The sequence below is a fragment of the Antechinus flavipes genome, chromosome 2 (genome assembly GCF_016432865.1).
Source record: "Antechinus flavipes isolate AdamAnt ecotype Samford, QLD, Australia chromosome 2, AdamAnt_v2, whole genome shotgun sequence".
NCBI classification, from domain to species: Eukaryota; Metazoa; Chordata; class Mammalia; order Dasyuromorphia; family Dasyuridae; genus Antechinus; species Antechinus flavipes.
In genome coordinates, this window is record NC_067399.1 from 684,738,012 (window position 1) to 684,748,643 (window position 10,632).

A 10,632-nucleotide genomic window follows, 5' to 3' on the forward strand; every position below is an offset into this window, starting at 1 on the left:
GGGAGGGTGGGGGCCGGCCCCCGTCCTTCTCACGAGGCCCCTCGCTTCCACCGCACAGATGCGCCTCCTCAGAGTCCCTGTCCTCCAAGGCGGGCAGCCTGTTCCTGCCCAGTTACGTCCAGGACAAGTACCTGCTGCAGCTCCTGAGGAACGCCGACAACATCAGCACCTGGGTCGCCGCCGAGATCGTGACGAGTCACACTTCCAAGGTTGGCCGCTCCCAGCCCCGTCCTAGGGAGGACTGCTGACGGCGCTTCCCGTTCTGTCCTCCCTCCTGCCCATTCTGCAGATGGAGAAACTGAGCCCCAGTAGTCCGGGTCACCCAGCCATTACGAGTCCGAAGTAGGGTTGGAGCCAAATCTCTCCCTGCTCTGAGCCTGGAGTCCTTTCCGTGCTCACAGTCAGTCAGTGTGTCTGAGTCTCGGCTTTCCCAGTTTTCTGGCCGTCGTGGATAAAGCGTGGAAAGATAAATGGGTGGAGGGAGGGAGGGAGGGATGAAGGGACAGTTGGCTGGTGGATGGTAGGCAGACAGTGGGGGGGGGGGGGTAGATGGGTAGGGAGGTAGATGAACACATGGAGGGAGGGAGGGACCCGTAGCTGAGGGATGTGGGTGGACGTACAGTCACTAAAGACACTTCCCGGTCCAAGAGGACTCCGGATTTCCCGCTCACTTCAGTGTCGGGTTTAGTCTTAACTAAGCAAGAAAACGGCGTCGCTGTCCGAGGAGGAGCCTGGGCAGCCCCTGCTCGCCCCGGTCGTTTCCCAGAGGCCCCGAGAGGAGAAGGCGGCGGGGCCCAGAGCCGGCCTCGGGCAGCTTGGCCCGGGGACAGCCCCAGCGAGCACAGGGGAGTCTGTCGGCCCGTGGCCCGAGGGACCTTCCTCCACTTTCAGGCAGTCAGGGCTCAGAGGGCACGGTTTCAGGGGGAGGCCCGGGGCTGACCATTCTGAGAGAGAGCACACACTCGGGCTTCGGGCCGTCCCCGTCCTGGCCAGACCCCCTGGGGACTAGGGGACCCCCATTAATGGCCTAGCAGATGCTCATAAAATCGCACTTGGCTGGGCCAGACCCTGAGAAACCGGCAGAACCGTAAAGTGAGGCACTTGTGGAAGGCTTCCCGACACGGCAACCCCGAGCGGGCGGGCGCGGCTCCCAGAGCCCCCGGGTCCCCACCACTAGGAACGGCTCCGGCTGCGGCTCAGAGGGGAAGGGGCTGGGGGCGGCTGCGAGGCCGACCTCTCGGGCGCCTCCTGCTGCCAGGCAGACCTTCCCGCGGGGAGCCCTGGGCAGGGCCGGGACCTGCTAGTCAGAACTTGCCTCTGGGTCCTCGGGAGCCCTTTGCTCGCAGCCAATCCGGGCCCGGTGTTCCCGGAGCAGCTTCCGGGAGCGACAGCCATGAGGCCATCCCCTGGAGGGGGGGAGGGGAGAGGGGAGGTGGCGCTGGCGGTTCCCCCTGCCTGACCCAGGGCACTGCCCCCCCACCCCCAGGCCCTAGAGCCGCCCTCCCTCCATATCTGACAGAATCCCTGGTTTGGAGGAAGTCTCCCTCTCATGGAGGGTCGCTACCAGAGTCCCTGGGAAGAGGGAGGCCCTTCCCACTGTGGGATGGCTCCTCCTGCCGGCTGGCCCAACTCGGGATAAGGGTTAGTAACCCCGGCTGCAGCCCTGTCACCCCGAGGGGCCGGAGCCGGAGACCACCGGGTCCCCTCCACCTGCCTGGAGCCCGGCCTCAGACACTGATTAGCTGTGAGAGCCCGGGCAGTCACCCCACCCAGTCTGCCTCAGTTTCCTCCCCTGTAAAATGTGCTGGAGAAGGAAATGACTCCATTCTCTGCCAAGAAAACCCCAGGTGGTCCCGGAGAGTCGGACAGAACCCAAACACCCGCCCCACCCCCACCCCCGGGGAGCTTACATCTAATGGGGGACAGCGAGCCCCCGGCTCGCAATCCAGAGGAAAAGGGGGGAGGGGGGAGGCCTGGGGGGGAGCAGGTTGAGAAAGGCGCGAGGCTTTTCTTGGCGTCCAGCCTCCAGGCCGGGGTCGGAGATGGAAGACGCCCCTGTGGGCAGGGAAGGGTAGGAAGCCTGGAAGGTGGCGCTGGGAGCCAGGGGCGGGAAGCGGGGAGGACTTTGGGGGGCCTGGAGTTTGTGGGGTGCCGGGCTCGGCTTTGGCGGCTGAGTGAGGATAGGCTGGAATTGGGGGGAGCCCGAGGCAGGCAGACCCCCCCCCCCAGCTACTGCCCTAGTCCAGCTGTGAGGGACTGAGTCTGGCCCGGGGGAAGGGGCGTGTCCGGGGAGGCTGCGCCCCTCGGCAGGAGCGGGTGGAGGCACGAGGACTCTCTTTGGGGACTGGGGGGCGCCTGCCGGCACTTGGGGGCCGGGGGTGGGGGAGCCAGTGAGGAAGCCTGATTTGGCGCAGTCCCCGACGGGCGCGGGCAGGCTCCGTAACGCCCAGCTGGGGGGGGCGGGGGGGGGGCCCTTGTCCGGGACCCCGGCTGGAATCCTCCAAGCTGGGGGAGGGAGGGGCTGGAGCCGGCGCGGGCCCTGCCTGGGACACCAGAGGGCCCGGGACCCGTTGGGGAAACGGAGGCTCGCGACTCCATAGCGTCAGCTTGCGCGCGCTCCCCGCCCCGCCCTCCCTTGTCTCGTCCTCCCTTTGGCCAGAGGGGGGCAGCAGAGCTCTCCGTGAGGGAGCTCTCCGCGGTAGCTGGCTGGGTCCTCCCGCAGCCTTGGGGCCGGGGCCGGGCGGGCGGGAGCCCCGTGGGCCGCTGGCAGCGCCTTGGGCAGGCCCAGAGCCTCCGCTGGGACGGGGGAGGGGGCCCGGGAGCCCGGGTGGCCGTTATCTGTATGTGGATGTATCGGGAGCGTTTTATAGATGAGGAAACTGAGGACGCGGGAGAAGGGACTTCCCCAGGGTCACACAGGCGCGTCTGGGCTCGATTTCAGTTCCGGTGGTCTCACCTCCAGGCGCCCCCGCTGTAAGTGCCGGTGGCTGGTGGTCCCGATCCCTGGCTCCAAAGCCCCTTCCCTCCTTTCTGCGATGGACATTTGTAAAGGGCTTGGCACAGGGCCTGGCACACAGCAGGTGCTCCCTAAACGTGATCCTGCGGTCCCAGCGATGGCCAGGCTGGAGGCCCGAAGGCCTGGGCCCCTCGGAAGAGAGGAGAGAGGTGGATGGCCAGCAGAGGCTTGTGGGGTGATGGAGGCAGCGGGGGAGCAGTCAGGACTTGCCTGGAAAAGGAGCCCGGGCTCAGATCCAGCGGCTTTCGGCTGGTTCAGTCATTTCGGTCACATCCTGGAGACCCCTGTGGGGGCCTTGGCTAGCGGTTTGCCTTTCCTTCTCCAGCCCATTTTACAGATGAGCATCTAGGTCAGATTTCTGCTTAGCTCTCCCGGACCGCACCCACTGCAGCGCCTCCTAGCAGTCGTAGAGCACAACTTCCCCATTGGGCCAAGAAGGCAAAAGGCCCATTGGAATCCAAGGCTCCCAGAGTCCCCTTGGGCACCGAACCCGAAAATGGGAGCAAGCCATCTGGGGGGGGGCCTCCTCTCTGAGACCGGGGAGAGGGGGAGGCGGGGCTGGTTAGGGGAAGAAAGAAGGAACAACCGGCTGCTAATGACCGGCCCTCTCCGGGAAGGACTCTGGGCTAGAGACTGCTGGGTAATCGCCAGTTAGACCTGGGAACCAAAAGGGCGGAGACCTTCCCTGGCCCTTCCGGGGCAGAATTTATGGGGAGGAGGCTCCCCGGGGGCTGTTAGGGCTGCACTTGCTCAGTGCCCCTCGGCCTCCACCTCCTCACCCGGAAAATGGGGGTGTCCTCGGGAGCACCGAGGGAGGCAGGGGAGACTCTGGAAGAGTCAGTTACGGGAGCTGCGGCCGGGGCCCTGTCAGCCAGCCACGGCGGGAGGGAAGGAGGCCGCTGGAGGCCGGTCCCCAAAGGGTGGGAAGCGGCACCTGCTCAAGGATCCCCACTCCCACCCCCAACCTTCGCCCCTTGTAAAATGTGCATGAATTTGAAGTGCTAGAAGACTGGGAGGAGGGAGGAGGGAGGAAGGAGAGAGAAGGGGAAGAAGGAAGGAGAAAAGGAGAAGGAGAGAGAAGAGAGGAAGAGGAGGGAGAAGAGGGGGAGGGAGGAAGGAGGGAGAAGGGGAAGAAGGAAGGAGAAAAGGAGAGAGAGAGAGAGAGAAGAGGGGAAGAGGGAGAAAGGAAGAGGAGGGAGAGGGAGGAGGGAGGGGGGAGAGGGAAGCAGCTGGTGCCCAGGCCTGGGGGCCGAGGCCCTCCTCTCTGTGCCCGGGGCTCGGGGCCAGGGCCAGGTCCTCCTTCCCTTGGCAGGCCTGGGGGAAGTAGCCAGGTGACCCGGGCCCTTTGCTTTTCCAGCTGCAGGTGAACCTCCTCTCCAAGTTCCTGCTGGTGGCCAAGGCCTCTTACGAGCAAAGGAATTTTTCCACGGCCATGCAGATCCTGGGGGGCCTGGAGCATCTCCTGGTGAGGCAGCTGCCGGTGCGTGAGGAGTGCCTCGTGCTGCTGGGAGGGCCCACGGCGGCTCCTGCCCGGTGGGACGCAGCTAATGAGGCTCCTTTCTGTGTCTCTTAAAGGCCTGGAAAATCCTCCCAGCGAAGATCGCAGAAATCATGGAGGAACTCAAAGCCGTGGAGGTGCGAGGATGGCCCCGGCTCCTTCTCTGTGGGGGGGGGGGGGGGGGGGGGGCTCCTCTGCCCGGCCTTGGGGAAGCGTGGGAGGCAAAGGGGCCGCTGCCAGTAGGAGGCGCCCCGACAGCATTGGTGGGTGACCCAAATGTGGGCACCCTGTGTCCAAGCCCGAACGCCCCCCTGCTCTGCCAGCACATCCCAGAGCGAGGCTGGAGGCCCGAACGTCGCTGCCCCTGCCCGGCTTGGCGATGGACGGAGGCGGTCACTCGTGGCTTATCCCGGGGAGCGGCGAGGGGGTGCCCACGGGCGCCAGCTGCTCGGCTGGGCAAGGCTGTGGGGGAAGGCGTCGGTAAATGGCCGTGCGCTCCTGGCCGAGAGTAGCTGGGGTAGCCCTACCCCCACCTGCCCCTGAGCAGCGCCCTGGGACCCCGGCCGAGACAGCAGTCAGGACAGAAGGAAGGGGCCAAAAGCGCCATGGATTAGGTGTCTGCCCTGTGCTGGCACGAGCGCAAGCAGTCGCCCTGGTCCCCTGGGGCCTCGGCCGCAGGGGACCCAGAAAGCCCTTCTCCTGCAGGTGTTCCTCAAGAGCGACAGCGTGTGTCTGATGGAAGGCCGCAGGTTCCGGACTCAGCCCACCATCCCCTCTGCCCACCTGCTGGCCATGCACATCCAGCAGCTGGAGACCGGGGGCTTCACCATGACCAACGGGGCCCACAAATGGAGCAAGCTCAGGTGCCCGGGGCCCTCAGGGCAGGGAATGGGCAGGGGGGAGTCTGGGCGGGATGTGGGGGGGATGCCTCAGCAAGTAGGGCCCAGGCTGGATGGGGGGGAAGAGTGGGGCTGCGGAGGGAGCGGGAATGGGGCTGGGGAGGGGGAGGGAGGGGGAGTGGACGGGGTGGAGCAGGAGGACTCTGCCGCGGATACCCCTGCGGGCCACCTTTCCCCTTGGCCCCCCGCCCAACTCGGTCCTTCCCCCCCAAGGAACATCGCCAAGGTGGTGAGCCAGGTGCACGCGTTCCAGGAGAACCCGTACCCGTTTGCGGCGGACCACAAGCTGCAGTCGTACCTCAGGCAGAGGATCGCCCGCTTCAGCGGGGCCGACATCTCCCTGCTGGCCGCCGACTGTCGGGCCAACTTCCACCAGGTCCCTGGGGAAAAGCATTCCCGGAAGATCCAGGACACGCTGCGCCGCATGAAGGCCACGTTTCAGTAGCCGCAGCTCGGCCGGCCGTGCCGGACATCGGGCCGGGGGGCAGGAAGGACTGTCCCTGGTCGCCCGTCTCCCCTGCCCCTGAGCTGTCTGTCCCCCTCCTCAAGCGCTTCCTCTGTCCCCACCCAGACCAGGGGGTGCAAATGACCTACAGTAGAGCCAGAGGGTGGAGGGCACCGCCCGGGACGGCGAGGGCATTGTTCCTCAGGCCAGGCCTCTGGTGGTGGGCAGGACGTGGCTTCGGGCGCCAGCTGTGTGAGCCTGTGTCTTCTCTCCCTGCTTGCCTCAGTTTCCTCATCTGTAAAATGGGCTGGAGAAGGCGATGGCCAACAGCTCCAGTATCCTTGACTTGGTCCCGACTCGGCTGTCGGCCATGGGGCCTTTTTGGCCCTGGCTCACCCTGAGTCCTTCCTTCTCTCCAGGCAAAAGATCCTCTCGCCACTCACTATGGGCTTGTGGGGATAATGGGAAAAGTCCCTGTTTCTGCCCCCCAGGCCAGACCTCCCAGCCCACCCTCCCTCCCTCAGCTCCTGGGCCCTCTCCCGGCAGGGAAGCTCAGAGCCCCAGGCAGAGTGGGGGGGCTAAGCTCATTGTCCCAGGCCCTGCTGGAAATGCAAGTGGAATTCTTGGGATCCAGGAAAGCGCCTGCCCCCCCCCCAGCGTCCACTCCCCCCAGTGCAAGCACAGGGAGCTAGAGGCTGTGCTCCAGCCCCGGTCCCACCGGACCTTAAAGGTCTCCGGCCCGGTCCTGCGCCCCCGTCAGTTCTCCTCTGGCCCCGCTGCCCCGGGCCAGGATTCTTACCCGGGAGTTAGGCCCCTGAGGGTCCCAGGAGGTCCTGGCCAGAGCTGGGGGAGAGGGGTCCCATCGATCACCACGTGCACACGGGCTCCGGGCGAGGCTTTGGCCAAAGACCTTCATCCTTTCCTGACAAGGGACCGGGATACTGGGGTCTTCCTGGGGCTTCTCTGGCTGTCGATTCCCTCTGGGGGGAAACTATGGACTTTCTGCCTCCCCCCAGTGTGACAGGGCAGGGAGCGCCCGGTCGCCCATTTCTGGAAGAGGAGGTGCCCGCTGTGGGGCAGTGAAAGGCCCCGTCCCTGGGGCCCGCGGGGGTACAGCGGCCCAACTAAGGGCCTGGCCCCCACAAGGGGCAACAGCTTGCAGGGGCGCTTCTGCTGCTACAGACACAGACCCACTCACACAGACACACGCTCTCACCCCCCCAGCTGGCCCCAGGAGGGAGCGTAAAGGATGAGGCTCAGAAAGCCCCCCTTCCTCGGGCCGCCCCCAGGACTCAGGCCCACCTGGCCCCCTCCTGTCTGCCCGTGACAGACTGGCAGGAGCTGCCCGGCTTTCCAAGGGCCAGGAGGCTCTGCCGGCTGCTCCTCCCCTGCCCCGGGAACCCCAGCCGCCCCCGTCCAAGGGACTTTCCCAAATGGCGCCCTGCTTTGGCTCCATGCATGCCCCCGGCCCCGCTGCTGCTTAGGGCAAAGACCAGCTCCCCGTCCTCTGAGCCGATGACCCCCAGGCTGCCTCCAGCCCCCTCTGGGGAACACTTTGTCCTCCTGTAAAACTTACCTCCTCCCATGAGCCTCGGCCAGAGTGCTCTCCTCCTCCCGGGGCCTGGGGCTGTCAGGGAGGGACGGCTCAGCGCCCCGGGGCTTCGGAGCCTGGAGAGGGGCCACAACCCTGTGCCCTCAGCTTGGGAGACTGGCTTTCGGGATTCACTGGGTCCGTACATAGCCTGCTTTGGGGATGGGATGAACGTGGGGGGGCTGAATGCCAACTGGCCAAGGAGCAGGCCCTGGGGCCACCCAGCTGGTCCCACAGGCCTCCCCTAGGAAGGAAGAGTGGGACCCTCCGACAGAAGAGAGCCCCAAATAGAATTCGGCCGGGGCCTTGTCCCCCGCTAAGCTGGGCAGGAAGCCCCCGGAAGCACCATAAGCCAGCACCTGGCGCCTAAGGTGTCCGGGCCCCTCTGCCTCAGTCCCAGGCTTCCTTTGCCCACCCTGTAAGTTTGAAGGGACCCAACGAGTCTGGGATGTTGGTTCGGTCCCTCCATGTGTCCCCACGAGTCAGGGAGGGGCCTCCGAGCCCACCAGCGGCGCTCCCCCTGCCCACTCCGGCATGGCTGCCGCCCAGGCCCACTCGCCGCCCGCGCCTGCATGTGCATCCCGAGGAGCTTCCCCTTCGGCGGATGGATGAGCAAGGCGGCCTCGACCCCGGGGCCCGCGGGGCCATCGGCCAAGGCCCGAGCCGGAGCGGAGGGATGGCCCTGCGGACGCTCAGGGATGGCCTTGCCTTTCTCGGGGAAGCGAAGGCGCCGTTCTCCCCGCGCTGCTGTCTGCATGTCCTCCGCGACGCCCGGTTTCTAAATAAAGCCATTTGTACCCAGGCCTGGCTCTCCTCCGGTCGGGTGGGCCGCCCTCGGGGAGCCGGCCCAGACCCGGTCAGGGCTCCCACCGGGAGCGCACGGAAGGCTGCCCGGAGCCGCCGGGATGGCCAGGCCCACGGGGAGGGGGGCGGGGTGGGAATCATCGGGGCCGAGGCAGCCCCAGCACACCCCAGAGAGCACTATGACCGCCCTGGGCCTCAGTTTCCTCCTCTGTAAAATGTTCACAGGTACCCATTGTCCCATAGACACCCGGACACCACGTGACTGTAGGAATGCCCTGAAGGGCTGGGACCTCTCTAGTCAGCTTTGCAGAGGAATTACATGGGAGGAGAGAAGAAATGAAGGGCATAGGGGAAAGGTCAGAGGTCTTAGTCCCTCCCCCAAAACTAAGAGGCAGAGAGACTTGGAATCATTCCTGGTCTGGCAAGGAAAGGACTGAAAGACTTGGAAATGACCCATATGGAGTCTTCCGGGTGGTCCGCTGCCCACTGGCCCTCCCCCACCCCAGTGCCGCTCGGACAGGAGCGTCCCAGACCCGCCAGTGTCGCTGACACGGACTCCGAGATTCCCGTCCTGCAGCCCCTGTCCCGGGCTCAGTCAGGCCCGGCCGAAGGGCGGGAGCCCAGGCTCTGAGCCTCGGTGCTGCCCGCTGGGCTCTGGCCCAAAGGCCCACAGCACACCTGGGAGGGAGCCCGAGGGCAGATGGGGGGAGGGGGGGCAGCCTTCCAGCCCGGACATGGCCTGGCGCTGAGCCCGGGGCCGAAAGGGGGGGACTCGGGGGCCCAGTGTAGAGGAAAAGGGAGCCGCTGTGGGGTTTGGGGAGAGGGAAGGGGGAGGGGCGCCCTCCCACAAAGGACCAGGCAAGTCTTTGGGAGCTGCGGCCCGTCCAGGGTGAAATGACACGAGCTGGGCCATCCCAGCATGGAAGGAGGCGGCAGGGGGCCTGGAGCCGGGAGTGGGAACAGGTGGGGCAAAGCCCGTGGGTCTGTGGGGGAGGGGGATAATAAACCCGTTACGCCACGTGCCGCGGGAGTAGAGGAGGGTCTACAACACCCCCGACTGTAGACGCCCCGCCTTGGGGGCCTCGGAGGTCTCTGCGGGCAGATCTGATCCCCCCTTAGGGGCGCTGGATTTGGGGTCGGGACCGGCCAGGAGCCCCAGCCCGCGGGCAGATGATGGCACTCTGACTCCCCCTTAGCAGGGGCCCCAACTACGAATCCCAGCTCGCGCACCTGCTCTCCACAAGCCCGCCCTCACCCTCTGAGCCCAGCTCCAGGGGGTCTCCACCTGCAAAGGGGGGAGATTGGCTCCTAAATCTCGGGTCCCAGGCCCGTGAGCGTTTGGGGAGGGACAGCCTCGCTCTGCTGTTGGGGGTGGGGGTGGGGATGCTTTTAGCCGGGACTGAACGCCCAGGGGGCTGAACTTGTGTCTGCCGGGAAAAGCTGTGGACCCCTGGGAATATGGCTTCTGCCCATCCCCCCTCCTCTTCAGTTCCCTCCCCGCCTCTGTCTCCCCCTCAATTTCTCCCCCCCTCCTCCGCAGACTGAGAGGGTGACAATGGAGAGCGCGCGACATTTCAGGGTGTACAAAGAGCTCTCTTCCCTTCCGGGACTCGGAGAGAGAGCAGCTCGCTCCCTCCAACAGTAGGGGTCCCCCCGGGCCGGTGGTGAGCGCTCCGCTCGCCTCCCCTGCACAATGACCTCATCGGCTCCCTCGGATTTAATGACCATCTCTATGGCGACGCTCCATCCACTCCTCCCGCTCCAGTCTCCAACCTGACCTCCAGACTCCCGTCTCCCACAGCCTGAAGACAGCTTCGATTCAACATGTCCAAACCACATCATTCTCTGCCCGGGGGGCCCTCCCCACCCCCAGCCCCCGCGGCTCCCCTCCAGGAGCCCCCCCATGTCTCTCCCCCCAGATCCCCACTGCTGCAGGAGCCAGAGACTCCCCCTCCCCTCCCCCAACCTCCGCGGCTCCCCTCCAGGAGCCCCTCCACCCCCCCCCCAATGTCTCCCCTCAGATCCCAGCTGCTGCAGGGGCCAGAGACCCTCCCTTCTCCCAGCCCCCGCGGCTCCCCTCCAGGAGCCCCCCCTCCATGTCTCTTCCCCCAGATCCCCGCTGCTGCAGGGGCCAGAGACCCTCCCTTCTCCCAGCCCCCGAGGCTCCCCTCCAGGAGCCCCTCCACCCCCCCATGTCTCTCCCCCCAGATCCCCGCTGCTGCAGGGGCCAGAGACCCTCCCCTCTCCCAGCCCCCGAGGCTCCCCTCCAGGAGCCCCTCCACCCCCCGAATGTCTCCCCTCAGATCCCAGCTGCTGCAGGGGCCAGAGACCCTCCCCTCTCCCAGCCCCCGCGGCTCCCCTCCAGGAGCCCCTCCACCC

At 66.3% G+C, this 10,632-nt stretch overlaps 1 protein-coding gene across 3 annotated transcripts in view; it reads left to right on the plus strand.

The window, feature by feature from the left end:
* KNDC1 (kinase non-catalytic C-lobe domain containing 1) overlaps nt 1-5,950 on the plus strand; it is a 69,118-nt gene extending 63,168 nt beyond the window's left edge. For 2 of the 3 annotated variants that reach the window (XM_051982801.1, XM_051982800.1), the window contains 5 exons: nt 59-209; nt 4,374-4,496; nt 4,592-4,651; nt 5,220-5,377; nt 5,627-5,950. In XM_051982801.1, coding sequence (XP_051838761.1) covers nt 59-209; nt 4,374-4,496; nt 4,592-4,651; nt 5,220-5,377; nt 5,627-5,858 — 724 coding nt within the window. In that variant the 3' untranslated portion in view covers nt 5,859-5,950. The remainder of the gene's footprint in view (nt 1-58; nt 210-4,373; nt 4,497-4,591; nt 4,652-5,219; nt 5,378-5,626) is intronic. The other variant, XM_051982799.1, reaches the window with a different exon arrangement.
* Nucleotides 5,951-10,632: the final 4,682 nt, after the last annotated feature.